The sequence below is a fragment of the Eulemur rufifrons genome, chromosome 9, assembly GCF_041146395.1.
Source record: "Eulemur rufifrons isolate Redbay chromosome 9, OSU_ERuf_1, whole genome shotgun sequence".
Taxonomy (NCBI): domain Eukaryota; kingdom Metazoa; phylum Chordata; class Mammalia; order Primates; family Lemuridae; genus Eulemur; species Eulemur rufifrons.
Genome location: NC_090991.1, coordinates 10984867 through 11002085, shown reverse-complemented (window position 1 = coordinate 11002085; position 17219 = coordinate 10984867). Strand labels below are relative to the sequence as shown.

General features: G+C 48.2%; 1 protein-coding gene across 3 annotated transcripts in view; it reads left to right on the top strand.

Annotated features, from left to right (window-relative positions):
- Positions 1 to 17219, top strand: part of LOC138391913 (putative ATP-dependent DNA helicase DDX11-like protein 8) — a 47875-nt gene that overhangs the window by 11146 nt on the left and 19510 nt on the right. For all 3 annotated transcript variants that reach the window (XM_069482053.1, XM_069482052.1, XM_069482054.1), the window contains exons 2-4: positions 6570 to 6733; positions 7021 to 7168; positions 16536 to 16778. In XM_069482053.1, the coding sequence (XP_069338154.1) occupies positions 7025 to 7168; positions 16536 to 16778 (387 nt within the window). In that variant the 5' untranslated portion in view covers positions 6570 to 6733; positions 7021 to 7024. The remainder of the gene's footprint in view (positions 1 to 6569; positions 6734 to 7020; positions 7169 to 16535; positions 16779 to 17219) is intronic.

The following is a 17219-nucleotide window of genomic DNA, read 5'->3' as shown; positions in this document are numbered from 1 at the left end:
AGCTTGCTGTTTAAAGCCTTCTACAACCAGCCCCTGGCTGACCCCTAACTGATCATCTTAAAGTGGAGGATTCACACCCTAGAGTGGGAGTGGGGGTGGGGGCAGGGGGGAGGATGTGAAGAACAGGGTAAAACCTAGTGCATCCTCTATTTTGGAAATGTCAATGTACCAGTAAACAATTACTTTAACACATTATTTTTTATGCTAAAACAAGCACAGATGTTACAGGGTAGAATACAATATTTACATGAATTTTAAAGTCAATGCTAGGACTTCAAAGACTTTTTAATGATTTTGCTGGGCCACATTCCAACACTCTGAATGGTGTCTGTTCGTAGCCCCCTCAAAACTGCCCCAGTCTTTGGTACTTGGAAGCAGATGACAAAAAACTGACCTGGAATCACCTTTTGTAAATTCCCATGTCAACAGAAAAGAAGCCAAATTCTGTAAAATAATTTAAAGAGGTTTATTCTGAGCCAAATTTGAGGACCACGGTCTGGAGCCACGCCCAAGAAGCCTTGATTAAGTGGACCCACTGTGGCTGGGTTACAGTTTGGTGTTATACATTTCAGGGAGACAGGAATTACAGGTAAAAGTCATAAATCAATACAAGGAAGGCATATACTGGTTTGGCTGGAAAAGGTGGGACATCTCAAAGCGGGGGGGAGCAGGCGTGGGAGGGTGGGGTGGGGCTTACAGGTTATAGGTGGGTTTAAAGACTCTTTGACTTATAATTGGTTAAAGACATGAAACTTTGCCTAAGGCTTGGAATGTTTTAAATTAAGATGAAGTCTGTTAATCTGAGAAAAGCTACTGGTGGTATATTTGTTGTGTAAATTGAGGAACTGCAGGTTTGTCTTGTATAGCCTTAGGCTTGTTAATGAATAAGGAAGGATGTCTCCAGGAAGGGGCGGGGGAGGATGAGGCATGTCTGACCTCCCTTCTCTTGGCTAGTAACTCAGTTTTAGGGTATCCCCTTGGCCAAGAGGGGGTCCATTCAGTCAGCCGGTGGGGGGTGCCTTAAGATTTTATTTTAGTTCACACCCACCTCCGAGCTTTCCAGACAGCTTGTAACACTAGCTCCTCTACTCGAAAGCCTTTCTTTCAAGTCCCAGCAACTCTCCCTAGCATCCCCTGACCCTGTTGGGAAGTCACAGCAAGTACCAAAATCAGTCCAGAGAGCACTTAGCACAAAATGCTCGCATTGATTATTTCACAGAACCATGCTTTCAGAAAAGTTCTTGAGGACCATCTAGCCCAATTTTCCCCATGAACAAAGGACAAATCCAGGGAAATGAAGATAATGTATTTTGTCCTCCTAATTGGAAACGGAGCATCCCAGGGCTGGTGTTTTAGCTTCTTGGACCTGTGCAGGGTCGTGCCTGGCTCAGAGTAAAGACACCTCCATAAACACATCACGTGAAAAGCGCTTTCACGCTCCACGTGGAAAAGATACCGAGGTGTGCAGGGCAGGTACCGTCAGTTTTACAGTTTAAATAACAGATCCAGGCAAGAACCGGGACAAGAAGGCAGGTGGTGCCTGGTGATGTTCGGTAAAAATCAACCAATTGAATCAAGGGAAGCAACTGTCCAGCGCTTTGGACCTTTTGCGCTAATTGGCGGAGGATCAATCAAACCTCCCGGGATCTGGGCGGAAGACAGAGGGAGGAGGGTACTGAGCCTAGTAGTTTTGGCTAAGATTCCTGACCTCACTCTCCGAAGACCCTTAAGTTCTCCATTGTAAGTACCAGACAAAGTCCGGTCCTGAGGCCGCCGCGCAGGCGCAATGGCGCAGAGCAACCGCAAACCACGCCCCCCAAGCGTGGCGGCCGCCGGCATCCACCCGACCCACAGTGCGCACGCGCAGCGACGCGGGGGCGTGGCAACGCGACCGGCTCTCCCTGAGGGCTTAAGTTGTACGAGCGCAGCAGCGATTTAGAATTTGGCGACATTGGCCCTGGTTCCTCGCCGGCCTTGCCTCAGCTAAGCAGTCTTGCTCGCGAAGCGGTGAGCGCAGTCCCTCGTGGTGACAGAGCTGAGGAGATGGAGATGAGCAAGGACAGACTAGGGGGCTGTGCGCGCGGGATCTCTGTGTGCAAGGGGCGGGCGGAGTGAATGGCGGGAAAATGTTTCGGAACTGGAGGGGCGGACCAGGGTGTGCCTGACAGGCGAGAGACCAATGCTGGGGGAAGGGCCGGCCAATGAAGGCGTCAGCTGCAGTTGAACTGGAGTGGCGGGGTAGGAGTTGTTAATATGATAGCAGGTGACACGTGTCAGAGCCTTTAACTTGGCCCAGCGATGGCAAGCACTTTTCATAAATTGTCTTTTTTTTTTTTTTTGAGACAGAGTCTCACTCTGTTGCCCCGGCTAGAGTGAGTGCCGTGGCGTCAGCCTAGCTCACAGCAACCTCAAACTCCTGGGCTCAAGCGATCCTCCTGTCTCAGCCTCCCGAGTAGCTGGGACTACAGACATGCACCACCATGCCCGGCTAATTTTTTCTATATATATTTTTAGCTGTCCATATAATTTCTTTCTATTTTTAGTAGAGGTGGGGTCTCGCTCTTGCTCAGGCTGGTCTCGAACTCCTGAGCTCAAACGATCCGCCCACCTCGGCCTCCCAGAGTGCTAGGATTACAGGCGTGAGCCACCGCGCCCGGCCTCATAAATTGTCTTATTTAGCGGTTACTACCACAGCATGAGTGAGCACTGCCACCCATGTCTGTTTTACCTGTGCGGAAACTGAGGCTTAGAGATACTAACTTGGCCGGGCGCGGTGGCTCACGCCTGTAATCCTAGCACTCTGGGAGGCCGAGGTGGGCGGATCGTTTGAGCTCAGGAGTTCGAGACCAGCCTGAGCAAGAGCGAGACCCCACCTCTACTAAAAATAGAAAGAAATTATATGGACAGCTAAAATATATATATAGAAAAAATTAGCCGGGCATGGTGGCGCATGCCTGTAGTCCCAGCTACTCGGGAGGCTGAGACAGGAGGATCACTTGAGCTCAGGAGTTTGAGGTTGCTGTGAGCTAGGCTGACGCCACGGCACTCACTCTAGCCTGGGCAACAGAGTGAGACTCTGTCTCAAAAAAAAAAAAAAAGAGATACTAACTTAAGCAAGGACACAGCTGGGATCCCAAATTTGAAAACCTCACCCTAGAGCCCATCTTGGTAACGGCTCTACAGTTCTATTGGCCCTTAGAACTGGGAGTCAGGGCGGAGCAGGGTCCGGTAAGAGGACTGGGATGAATACAGTGGACCAGATTGTTGGCGGAACTGTCAAAGCAGTGAACACAAATACGAATAAATACCTGCGTGGGTCCTACTCAGTCTGAGAGCACGGAGGATGGAGATTGGGGCTGGGGAAGACAGGACAGAAAGGGGAGAAAGTGGGTGTTGTGGGCCAGGCTCTCTCCCAGCTGGTGGAGCGTGGCTGCCCTGCAGCATGACATGGCTCTGGATTAACAGCAGGTGCAGAAAGGTTTTCTCTTGAGGGCTGTGGTGTTTTCCAGGTGTGCATTTTAGGAGTATAGAGTATTATAGTGTTACAGCAAGTGTTCCAGCTGGTGGTCCCGAGGACAAACCGAGAGGCACACGGACAGTTGGAGAATCAAGGTTTATTCGCTGGCGGGCTCAGAGGGGACTCGCTTGCCACCAAATTCTGAGCCCCGTCTACCCGATTTTTCCTACTTTTATTAAGTTGTGGTAGTCCGAGGGGCGGGGTCTCAGGCGGCTAATGCCTGCCAGGTAATAGGTTAGTTGGTGTGTCACATAATAGGTTAGTATTATGTTGATGCACCAGGTAACAGGTTTAGTGTTATGCTGATGCACCGGGTAATAGATTAGTTGATGGGCCAGGTAATAGGTTAGTATTATGCTGATGAGGGTCTTCTGTGAGGGGTGGGGGTCTCAGGTGGCTGCTGTGCCAAGTAATAGATGGGGGTTTTCCTTATCATTAGTACCTGGAACAGAGTTGCCTGGGTCAGCTGGAGGGAGCTGCCATAACAAAGTAACAGACTGGGTGGCTTAGGCCACAGAAATTTATATTCTCACAGTCCTGAAGGATGGGAAGTCCGAGATCAATGTGCTGGCAGATTCAGTTCCTAGTGAGGCCTCTTGTTGGCTTGCAGACAGCCACCTTCTTATCTGTGCCCTCACATGGTGGACAGAGACCTCTTTTTCTTTCACTTAGTATAAAGCCATCAATCTTACTGATTTAGGGCTGCACCCTTATAACTTCATTTAACTTTAATTACCTTCTTAAAGCCTTATCTTGAAATACGGTCACACTGGGGGTCAGGTCTTTACCATATGAATTTTGGTGGGGGGGTCACAGTTCACTCCAATAAGTAAGGAGTAATAATTGGACCTGAAGAAAATGAACACTTTCAGAAATCAGGTGCACCTGAAGTGCTTTCTCAAATCTTACTTGGTTTAATGGGCATGAGGTGTGCTGTGCTGGTGTGAGCCTTAGCAGTGGAGGAGCGTTCTGAGGAGAACTTGGGTGGGAGGTCACGGTTGTCTTCCACACAGCCACCCTGAAGAGAAAGTCACACCACATGTCCATAATGGGGCTTAGCGAATCCATTACTCTCAGATTTACCTAAACCTTTCTTTCACTGTGATGTAGCATGTGCTGCTACTGGAATAATGAGAGCCACCATGACCTCCCCCAGGGAAGTGAAATAATAATTACTTTGTTCTGTACTGTTTCATGTTGTTGTGGAGCTTGGTCTGCAGATATGGTCCTAATCCTGGGTTCAACCACCTGTTGAGTGACCTTGGACAAGTCACTTAACTTTTCTGAATCTCAGTTCCATTATCTATAAAACAGAGCTAAGAAAAATATTGAGCACACAGGGTTGTGAGCCCAACTGAAAACACTGAAAATATTAAAGAACTGGCCCCTCTATCCACACCAGGAACAGAAACCTCTACTACAGACCCCACGTCTGGCTGGCTATTCATTCATTCATCAGACTTTTATTGAACACCTGTGAGGTGCTGAAGCACCAAGTTCTGAGTCGGGGAAGAACAAGACAGACAAGGCCCACCCGTTAATGTAGCTTATGTCCCAGTGTGGGAGACAGGCAAATAAAATGGATGAGGTAGTGCTAAGAGGTATGAGGAAACTAAATACAGGATAATGTGCTGAAAGAGTGACTGAAATCATGGCAGTGGGGGCGTGTGTGCTGCGGGGAGGAGGGGCATGTTGGACCACTGTGGGGTGTCCGTATAGCAGGGGAGGCTTCTCTGAGGAGGTGAGCTGCGTCCTAAACGTCGAGGACTCATCACTCCCCAGGCAGGGGGAGCAGCACGTGCAAGGCCCAACTGATGAGAGCAGGCTGGTGCCCGACCAGTCTGCAGGCTGACCAGTGCCCTGTCTGAAAAGGAGAGAGATGCTGATCTGACTTTCCTCTTGGGATTTAGAACTAGGAGACATGAAAAGAGTTTTCACTTGGCAGTGGGAGCTGAAGCTGAAAGGTAGAGGGGTGAACCTTTAGGGTAAGCAGAAACTCTGAGTCAGCTGAGGAAGTCAGGTTGTGGCTCCAGCTGACTGACAGGAGAATGAAAATCGATGGGTATTGAACTGTCAGTGAGGTTCCTAGAGCTGCCTTGGAATCCAGGCCACCTTGCAGCTCTAGTCTGCAGGAAGTCCCGCCCTGTCAACAGCTTCTGTTCTCGGTGTTCCCAGCTAGTCTCAGCTCTTAATCTCTCACTGTGTATCATTTCAGTTAACCTCCTTTTTACTTAGCTGGTTCTTTCTTGCACCCAGAAGAACTTGACTGAAACAGAGCCATGTGGACCCGGGTTTGAATCCCTGGTTTTCCTCTTATTAGCTGTGACTTTGAGCGATTATTTAGTTTCTGTAAGCACCTGTATCCAACAGCTGTATCCTCGTGTTGTGCAGATTAAAGGAGATCTTTTTCATCGCCCCTAAATTGTAACTGGGAGAACATCAGGGCAGCTACCTTCCCTCTCCTAAGTGGATTGACACTGTCTCTCATCTTATCGAGGCCAGGGTAGTAAAGATGGATTTTAGATCTATTAATATTAGTAAAATGGGTTTTAGACTTATTAACATTTGTCCCTAGTTGGTCCTCCCAAATAACTTGGAGAAGTGGCTCAAAGAGAGAGGTATGGGAACCAGGATGGAAGAGTCAGTCCTCCAAATAGTGACTCAAGGAAGAAAGGGTAGGTAAAAGCCATCTCAGAGAAAATTAGGGTCTGAAGAGGAGAAAAAAGATGACATAAACATGGAGCAGAGGTTCCTCGTAGCCCTTGGTCTGGCAAGCCAAGAGAAATGCGAGGTCTCAGTACTGGGAAGCTGTTCCGGCCAGAGCTCAGTGGCCGTGAAGAGAGCTCTCCAGTCTGGAGCCAAACAGAAAGCTCCTATTTCTCGGGGACAGAGCAAGTGTTAGGAGGCGGCTCTGGTTTGTACTGGAAGCAGGGGCTAGGGTGAAGTAAGAAACACACAAAAGATACCTGTAAGGTACTGACGTGTATGTTCACTTGCACCATCCAAACCAGCTGTGCTCACACGTCTCTGCTCGTGTGCCGTGATCTTCCAGGTCTTCACAACACGGTGAAGTGAGGCGGCTGTGGCGTGCGACTGCTGCATTGCAGAGACGTGTGAGAAGAATTCTGCAAAAGTCATCGCAGGCAACATCCTTGATCCCAGGGGCGCACGTCTTTGAGAGGACATCTCTAAGCCTTTCGTGGAGGCATTAGAAAGGTATTTAAGCAGAGGTGGAATGGTAGTAGAGATTCGGTTTGGGGGCTGTCCTAGGTTGCATTCTGCTATAGCCATTAATTGTCCCTGGATGCATTGCTTGATTCTGGGGTGGCTTCATGTGGGCCTGTAAAAGACAGAGAGGACATGTTCTCTGCTTGCAAGAAAATGTACAAGCCCAGGAGACATTCTGTGACACGTGTGGAGACTGTTCTTAGGTACTGCTCTAGACTTCAAGCCCCTTCTGCCTGGGTCATGAGAGAGCTACCATATTTATTTATTTTTCCTAGGACTATGGCTGATGGAACCCAGAAGATTCCTGACATCCAATTTCCCTTTCCCTTCACACCCTATTCCATCCAGAAAGACTTTATGACAGAGCTATACCAGGTTTTGGAGGCTGGCAAGATTGGGATATTCGAGAGTCCAACTGGCACTGTGAGTATGAATAGTGAGAGCCCATGAGTAAGAAAACTCAGAGGCAGTCTTGCTCGCTTTTGCTAGTTGCCTGTGCAGAGATTTCCATGGTTTGAAGTTCAGCAAAGTAGTGTGTCAGTTTATCTTTTTGAGTAATAGTCACTTCTTGTATAAAAAGCATTAAACAAAGAAAGCAGCAGGGTCTGAGAAAAATTATGCTCGACGCAGATGAGGATTTGCATGGCCGTGGAAGCCATGCCCCATAGCACTGAAACTTTCCAGATTTCTCTGGGCACATAACTGGTTTGATGATGAGAAAACACAGAAATTACTTTGGCTTTTTCACTGATTAAACATGTTGGTTCATTTTGAGACAGAGTCTTGCTCTGTTTCCCCAGCTAGAGTGCAGTGGCATCATCATAGCTCACTGCAACCTCAAAGTCCTGGGCTCAAGTGATCCTCCTGCCTCAGCCTCCTGAGTAGCTGGTTCTACAAGCGAGGCCACTATGCTCTACTAATTTTTTCTATTTTTGGTAGACATGAGGTCTTGCTCTTGCCCAGGCTGGTCTTGAACTCCTGAGCTCAAACAGTCCTCCCACCTCAGTCTCCCAGAGTGCTGGGATTATAGTTGTGAGCCACGGTGACCAGCCAAAACACACTGTTTTAAAGTCCCCAGGAACTGGGTTACTGAGCGCCGGAGGGATCTGATCAAGTGCCTGTTAGTTTTTCTTCCCTGGCTCAAAACAAAGCATGTATTAGGTTGGCAGCTGAGGAGGAGTAGGGCTGTGGCAGTCCCCAGTGTCTCTCCTGCCCTTTGTTTATTACCTGCTATAGCCAATACTGTGTGATGGTAAAATGACTATGTTGCCGTGAAGGGCCCCCAACTAGGGTGGGGCGTCCTACAGGAGAAGGAACTGTGAGCCTTTCTGGGTTAGCAAGGTTGGCCCTTAGGAGGCTCTTACTGTGTGTGTGCTGAGTGAAGGAATAAGAGAAAGCGACTCATCCCCTTTCTCTCACTTGCTGATGGAAGCGTGTCAGCTTTCTTTCTGGAGGTAACATAGGGATCTCTTGGGACAAGAAGAGTGTAGAGTGGGATACTCTGTTGTTCCATTTTTGTTCTCTCATATACAGTGAATGAGACACAGTAAGTCCTGCCAGTTAACACAGAGTGGGTCATGAAAATGGCATGCACGGTTTTCTTAGTGTTCTGTTAACATTCCTATCACTTAAACCCAATGCCATTTGACTTCTTCCCCTACCAACCCACTGAAATGTTGTTTTATGGTCAATAGTGACTTCCTGATTTACAGATTTGGATATTTCAAGTCCGTATTTGACCACTTGCTACATATGATATTTTTGAATATATTTGCCTTTTATTTTATTTTTTAATTTTCATTTTTTATGTACAGAGTCATGCTCTGTTGCTCAGGCTAGAGTGCAATGGCCCCATCATAGCTTACTGTAACCTCAAACTCCTGGGCTCAAGTGGTCCTCCTGCTTCAGCCTCCCAAGTAGCTAGGACTGTAGGCATGCGCCACCGCCTGGCTACCTTTTTATTTATTTATTTTTTGTTAGAGGTGGGATCTGGCTGTGTTGCCCAGGCTGGTCTCAAACCCTTGGCCTCAAATGATCCTCTCAAATCAACCTCCCAAAGTGTTGGGATTACAGGCATGAGCCACCATGCTCAGCACATCCTTTTTTGTTTAAAGTAACTAAAAAGTTAAAGAATAATGCATGTCATTCAAAAAGTCAGTGTAGGGAATTTAGTTCCTTGAGCAGGTACTTTCCCTTTTTTAACTTTTTCTTAAGGAACAGTTACAGTTGCATATATGTTTTCAATCATAAGCTCGTGCTATTTCTTGATTTATTGATTTTTGTCATGGGGCCCTTCCTATTGTGATAAGTGGACGGCTTTCTCACCGTCTCTTTTCCCTCCCTTTCCCAGTTGTTCCAGAAGAGTTCTCAGTTTTAGTTTCTGCTAAGTCTAACAGTATACTATGATTGTGTGTTTTTCCTTTAATAATTTTTTGTGTTTCTGGAGTTGATAATTACGTTTTTAAAGTATGTTTAGTTTTTAATATACCTATCCCAATCCCTCCCACACTATCCTCTGGCCTCTCAATATGATTTTCCACAGAGAAAATGTCTTAGTCTGCTAGGGCTGCCATGATAAAATGTCATAGATTGGGGACCTTAAACAACAGAGATTTCTTTGCTCACCATTCTGGAGGCTGGAAAGTCAAAGATCAAGGTTCGGACAGGATTTGCTTTCAGAAGACCAATTTCTTCCCGGCGTGCAGATGGCTGCCTTCTCTCTGTGTTCTCACGTGGAGAAGAGAAAAAGAGATCTTTGATGTCTCCTCCTCTTTGTAAGGATATATGGGCTCCATGGATTAGGGCTGTGCCCTTAGGAATGCAATTAACTTCTATCACCTCCTTAAAGGCCCTATCTCCAGTACTTCACGTGGGGGGTTAGGGTTTCAACATATCAATTGGGAGGGACACAATTCAGTCCATAGCCATTACCAACTCCATTTTTACCTTGGAGCTGTCCTTGAATCCACCATCCTTTCCCCCTAATCTGAATTAGTTGTTCCTTTGACCTACTTAACAGCATTTCCTAGGGAAGTCCTAGATTTCCCTTTCTCCTTCTGTAAAAATTAACTTTGAGGCTGGCCATGGTGCTTCACACCTGTAATCCTAGCACTTTGGGAGGCTGAAGTGGGAGAAACCCTTGAGGCCAAGAGTTCCAAACCAGCCTGGGCAATATAACAAGATCCCTTCTCCCAAAAATTCAGCTGGGTGTAGTGCGGCGCACCTGTAGTCCCAGCTACTTGAGAAGCTGAGACAGGAAACTTGCTGGAGCCCAGGTGTTTCAGGTTACAGTGAGCTATGATGACAGCACTGCACTGTAGCCTGGGCAACAAGAGCGAGACCCTGTCTCCAAAAAAAAAGAACTTTGAGTATAATTGACATACAATAAAATGTGTTACTTGTAATTCTTCAAATTCTGTGAGTTTTGACACCCATATTTCCACCACCACAATCAAAATGCAAAACATTCCCATCACCCCAAGAAGTTTGTTGGCACCTCTTTTTTTTTTTTTTTTTTTTTTTTTTTTTTGAGACAGAGTGTCACTTTGTTGCCCTGGCTAGAGTGAGTGCCGTGGCATCAGCCTCGCTCACAGCAACCTCAAACTCCTGGGCTTAAGCAATCCTACTGCCTCAGCCTCCCGAGTAGCTGGGACTACAGGCATGCGCCACCATGCCCGGCTAATTTTTTTTTATATTTTTAGTTGTCCATATAATTTCTTTCTATTTTTAGTAGAGACGGGGTCTCGCTCTTGCTCAGGCTGGTCTCGAACTCCTGACCTCGAGCGATCCACCCGCCTCGGCCTCCCAGAGTGCTAGGATTACAGGCGTGAGCCACCGCGCCCGGCCTGTTGGCACCTCTTGGCGGTTGTTCCCTGCCCCTGTTCCCCGCTCCTCCCAGTCCCAGGCAGTCATTCATCCACTTTCTATCTCTGTAGAGTAGTTTTATCATAACAGAATTTCATAAAAATGGAATCATGCAGTATGTGGACTCCTGTGTTTGGCTTTTCTTGATCAGCCTGAGTAATATCTTGGGCATTCATTCATGTCGTTGTATGCTTTTCTTATTCTTTCTGCTTTGGATTCTTTTTTCTGGATTCTGTATCTTCTTGGTTTACTTCCTCGTCTTAATAGAGCACATTCCTGTGAACAGTTGCACAGGAGGAAAGTTTTAGAGGCTTAACTTGTCTAAAAGTACATTGATTCTTCCTTTTTACGTGATTGATATTGATAGTTTTGTTGGGATATCATTCTAGCTTAAAAGAATTTCCCTCGGCCGGGCGCGGTGGCTCACGCCTGTAATCCTAGCACTCTGGGAGGCCGAGGCAGGTGGATCGCTCAAGGTCAGCAGTTCGAGACCAGCCTGAGCAAGAGCGAGACCCCTGTCTCTACTAAAAATAGAAAGAAATTATCTGGCCAACTAAAATATATATAGAAAAAAAAATTAGCCGGGCATGGTGGCGCATGCCTGTAGTCCCAGTTACTCGGGAGGCTGAGGCGGTAGGATCGCTTAAGCCCAGGAGTCTGAGGTTGCTGTGAGCTAGGCTGACGCCACGGCACTCACTCTAGCCCGGGCAACAGAGTGAGACTCTGTCTCAAAAAAAAAAAAAAAAAAAAAAAAAAAAAGAATTTCCCTCACACTTGCTCCCTATGTCCTTTAGTTTCCACGGGTGCTGTTTGTTGAGCAGTCCAGTGACAGATGGCATCTCAGTCCTTGGTGACCTGATCCTGCCCCACCCTCCACAGTTTTCAGGCTCTTCTCTTTATCCTTTGTGTTCTGAAATTTCATGTTGATGGGCCTGATGTGTGTGTTTAATTCCTTTTTGGGGCGCTTGCTGGGCCCTTTCAGCCTGTGGGCTTCTACCTTTCAGTTCTGAGAAGTCTTCTTAGATTTGATAATATTCTTTTCTGTGTTTTCCTTATGGTATTCCCATTCATTGGGTTTTGGACCTCCTAGTAATCCTGTTACTGTCTTTCTTCTAATTGCTTTATTAGTAACTAATAAACCCTAGTTTATTTTGCTTTAAATTCTACTTCCTTGAGATTTCTTTGAATTCATTGCTCAGTCTTTCCATTCAGGTTATTTCTGCTATTGTATTTTTAGTATTCAAGAATTTGTTCTTATTCCCTGATTTTTGAAATAGCATCCTGTTCAATGTCAAGAAACAACATCTTTCTGAGAGTATCAATTACAGTAGTATTTTGAAGGGCTTTTTCCCCCTTCATTGTTTCATTTTTGTTGTTGTTTTTGCCCCCGCCCCGACAGTTTGGGTTCTGTCTTAGTCCATTTTTTGTTGCTATAAAAGAATACCTGAGCCTGGGTAAGTTATAAAGAAAAGACGTTTATTTAGCTCACGGTTCTGCAGGCTGAGAAGTTCAAGGGCATGGCCCTGGCCTCTGGTAAGGGCTTTCATTCAAATTCACAGTATTGTGGAGGAGGTCCAAGGTGAAGCAGAGCCCTGCGAAGAAGAGAGGAAAACTTGAGGAGTGTCCTGGCTTTATAACAACCCACTCTCGGGGGAACTCACTCCATTCCCGCGAGAACCAGTCCAGTCTCGGGAGAGTGAGAACTCACTCCTGCGAGAGCAGCATCAAGCCGTTCGCTCATGAGGGGTCCAATCCAATAACTCAGACACCTCCCACGAGGCCCCACTTCCCAATACCACCACACTGTGAATCACATTTCAACGTGCGTCTTGGTGGGGCCAAACAAACCATATCCAAACCCTGGCAGGTTTTATGTTTTGTTTGGAGACTTTCCTCAAACGGCCAGTGGTCCTTGGCTTTCTATTCTTGGTGTTGCAGAATAAGCCACTAGCAGGCGGGTGGAGAGTCTGCTGGGCAGGCTGGCTGCGGGCCGGTGGGCTGGGCTGCTTGTTGGGGGCCTCCACTGGCTGGCACATCTGTGGGATTTTCCCTCGAGCTGTTCAGTTTCTCCAGAGAGGGCTCCCCTAACTCTGGCCTGGCCGGCACAGGGGCACGAGCCCGACAGCTGGTCTTCTTGACAGCTGTCTAGGGAAGGCGGCGCTAGGTGCACAGTCTGTCCCTCAGTGCCCTGCTCCAGCCTGGCCCTCGTCCTCCTCCCTCTTGGTTCTGCCTGTTGTGTCCAGAGCTCTCCTGGCTTAGCTTCCACGGAGAATCCACTTCCTGTCTTCCGCAGGGAGTGGGGACTACAACCTGGGGATCTCATTGTTCCTGAAAAGAATTTCAGTCCGTCCTTTGTCTTTAGTGCCATGTCACGTGCCTGCGGGTTTCTGGGTCTTTCTTGAGGGTGAAGTGGGGGATCTCTGGAGGTACCCAGGCTTTATTATCTCTGGTGAATCAGTTGCACTTCTCTGTCTTCTTTCCTTCTCTCCCAAAACTTGTCACTGTCCCTTCTTTCACTTTCTTTGTTTTCATGGATGTAAGCTTCTTTATGACTTTGGCTTAATTTTAGTGTGTTTTGGAAGAGAACACCGAAGAGCGCGTGTTCATTCCGCCTTGTGTAACTGACCGTCAGTCTCCTCCCTCCCAGGTCTTTCCAGCCCAGTCCTTTGCTCAGCCCTGAATCGTTCATGGTGTCAGTTCTGCAGCCTCCGCTGTGCACTTTCTGTGTAAACCTGCCCAGACTTCAGTTGCCCTTTACACCCTGTGCTCTCTTTCTCCTGTCATGGGTGCCCACTGCCCCCAGAAGCCGCACTGTCTCGCACCCTGAGCACCAAGCCTCCTGTGCCCTTCCCTGCCTCCATGTGCAAGTGTCCTGCCTTAGCTGCCTGAGATGCTGTTTATCCTTTAAGAGTCACCTTTTTAAGCCTTTTATGATTCTGCCAAGTGGAGTCGACATCTCAGCTTCGTGCTTGCTGTGCCTCGTGTGAGGCTGCAATTCTGAGTGCACAAACCTGGAGTCCGTGCTGCATGGGGACCATGCCGTCCTTCAAATCGTGTGTTAAGGTTGTGCCTTAACCTAGGGGCTCTGCACCTCTGCGACCGCAGCAGTACCAAACCCGGTGCTTGCCACAACCAACAGGTATTTAGAATGAATGGATGAACTTGTCTCGGCATAAATTGTACAATAGCGTTATCTGCAGTGGTACCCCAGGAAGCAACATTGCTCAAAGCTAGGCATTCTGTGAGTACTTTATTAAATTTACTTCATGACTGATGAGACCATAGCTTCTACATCCTTTTAACATTTTCCCATCTAAAATGTCTGTGGTCTTATTACAGGGTGTAGAAAACCGTCTCCATCCTTTTGTCTTTGTGCCAGAACATACCCACAGTTGTTTTTGGAAGATAGCTTTGACCAGACCCTCAGGAACTGCCTCAGCCCAGAGTCAAGTGGAGAGTCCTGGCTCTCTGATCTGGCTGTCCCTGGGCCGGTGTTGCAGGGGGACGTCTCACCTGCCCCCAGCACAGTGACAGCTAAAGCTGGTGGCTCCCGTGTCACAGGCATCACAGAATAGCTGCGCCCAGGTTGTGCTGAGGAGGGCTGCCTGGCACTCTTGACCATTTATGACAGTAGCTGTCAAAAGCTGAGAGAAATGGTATATATGGGGCTTTTCTAAAAATACGTGACCCCTCTGTTCATCACAAGTGTCATTCTGCCACAGGGCCTTTCAAGACTTTGATGAAAGCTAACAGATCCTGCATCCCAGGATAATGATAATTTTATTACTCTTGCTTTATGGTAGCAAAAAACAGCTCTCCCCAGGTGATCACTTGTAATGTGCCAGGTACGCTCTAATCCTGGTGTAGGTGTCAACCTTCGTGTGCATGGACTGACTGAATGTCTGCAGTGACTCCATGAGGAAGGCACGACTCTCATCAGTCCCATTTTGCATATGTGGAAAGGAGCCTGGAGAGCTCAGCCCAAGGCCAGAGAGCTGGCAGGTGGAGGAGCCAGGATGCCCCCCGGGCAGCCTGGAACACTGCTGTGCTGCCAGCCCTGACTCGAGACACACACAGTTTTTCACCCGGCCTGGGGTACCCCGAGCTCCCGTCTGGGTTGAGCAGGTTCAGGGAGCTGATTCCCAGGACCAGAAGGTGTTGGCCCCTCCGGAGACTCACTGAACTGAGTCACCCTTCGGGCCCAGACGCAGCAGCCTGGTGGAACTCAGAGCAGTGTCCCCTCTAGGAGAACTGTGTCAGTTTCCTAGGCTGCTGTGACAAAGGCTCACAAACCGAGTGGCTTCAACAATAGAAATGTGTCCTCTCACAGCTCTGGAGGCTGGAATTCTGAGATGAAGGTGTCAGTGAGGTTGGCTCCTCCTGAAGGTCGTGAGGGAAGGACCTGCTCAGGCCCCTTCCTTGGCTTGTGGGTGGCTGTGTCCTCCCTGTGTCCCATCACATCCCCTCCCGCCAGTGCATGTCTGCATCCAAATCTCCCCTTTGTGATAGGGCTACCAGTCGTTATGAAGGTCTAGGGCCCACCCTACTGGCCTCATCTTAACTGATTACATCTGCGATGATCCCATTTCCAAATAAGGTCACATGGTGAGACACTGGGGTTAGGACTCAACAGGGTCCTAACAGGTTTGAACTGTGGGGGGACATAGTTCAACCCATAACAAGGGCCCACAGGGAAAATTCTGGTCTTTACGCCAAGAGTAATGTTCTCCAGAGCAATTAGTTTGCTTTAAAAAAAAAAAAAAGTCACCCCTGGCACTCCTGTGCCTGACCACGTTGTTTGCGTGTCAGCTGCGTGAAAGCTGAGAGGCCGAGGTGGCTTCCCCCGGGCAGGTAGTGGGATTTCACACTGTGTGTTTTTTAGCCTTAATTCTTTTTGGGGCTATTTACCTAATTTCTCACCTTCTAATTACATTAACTTGCAGTATTTATATATAACCTGATAAACTACTTAAAAGGTTTTTTTGGCCGGGCGCGGTGGCTCACGCCTGTAATCCTAGCACTCTGGGAGGCCGAGGTGGGCGGATTGTTTGAGCTCAGGAGTTCGAGACCAGCCTGAGCAAGAGCGAGACCCCATCTCTACTAAAAATAGAAAGAAATTATATGGACAGCTAAAAAATATATATAGAAAAAATTAGCCGGGCATGGTGGCGCATGCCTGTAGTCCCAGCTACTCAGGAGGCTGAGACAGGAGGATCCCTTGAGCTCAGGAGTTTGAGGTTGCTGTGAGCTAGGCTGACGCCACGGCACTCACTCTATCCTGGGCAACAGAGTGAGACTCTGTCTCAAAAAAAAAAAAAAAAGGTTTTTTTTTCCAGAACAGTGAGCTGTATCATTAAAGAAGCTTTCTCCTGTTTCTTGGGCCCAGCTTTGATTTCTTCCTTTTTCTTGTTTTTATTGGCTATTGTATAGCTAATTCTCTTCCTTTCCTCTCCTAGGGTGGTCTTGGAGCATCCTCTAACATTTAAAGCCAGACCTCCTTCGAGGCCCTCAATAAAATCGGGAAAGATGACTTGGGAAGTTTTCTTTTTCCTTCTTTTTTTTTTTTGAGACAGAGTCTCACTCTGTCACCCAGGCTAGAGTGCTGTGGCATGAGCCCAGCTCACAGCAACCTCAAACTCCCGGGCTCAAGCAATCCTTTGGCCTCAGCCTCCCGAGTAGCTGGGACTACAGGCATATGCCACCATGCTCGGCTAATTTTTTCTATATATATTTTTAATTGTCCAGCTAATTTCTTTCTATTTTTAGTAGAGATGGGGTCTCGCTCTTGCTCAGGCTGGTCTCGAACTCCTGAGCTCGAGCAATCCTCCTGCCTCGGCCTCCCAGAGTGCTAGGATTACAGGTGTGAGCCATTGCGCCCGGCCTTTCTTTTTCCTTCTATTTCTGAAGATCGTTTTTCTTCCTGCAGGGAAAGTCCTTAAGTCTTATTTGTGGGGCCCTCTCCTGGCTCCGTGACTTTGAAGAGAAGAAGCGTCAAGAAGAGGCACGTCTCCTGGAAACTGGCCCCTCTCGGGATGAGAAGGACCCACCCCCACTTCTCTCAGCTTCCTGCCGAGAGACCGCAGACACCCCGGGGCCTGCTGGAGAACTGGACTGGGTGACTCAGTTTGTGCAGAAGAAAGAAGAAAGGGACCTGGTGGACCGACTGAAGGTGAGATTGGGGGTAAGAAGAAGGGCAGTGATGAAGGAAACGGCTTCAGCAATTACTTTGGGGCGATTCTGAGGCTCGGGGAGCGTGTGTTCGTCTTTGCCTTTGTGGAGCCTCCTCAGTCTCCCTCGGCTTCCCTGAGTCGATGGTGCAGCCCCTGTGCTGTCTGTTTCCAGCTGATGTCAACAGGCCTCCACCAGACAAGGGGCTGGTGGCTCCCATTTGTTACTCACCTGGGAAAGGAACCTAATCGTTGCCATTGGCAGCGTGGTTCTGTGGCTGCAGACTCAGTTAAGGAACGAGTGTGAGTGGGAGCACGAGGCTTTGGGAGGGAGGATGCAGGCTGCCCCGTGAGCAGTGAGGCTGGAGCCTGCGGAGGTTGAGGGTCTGGGGAGGGGAGGCTGCAGCAGCCTTGAGTGTTGGCCAGGAAGGAGAGCTGCCGTG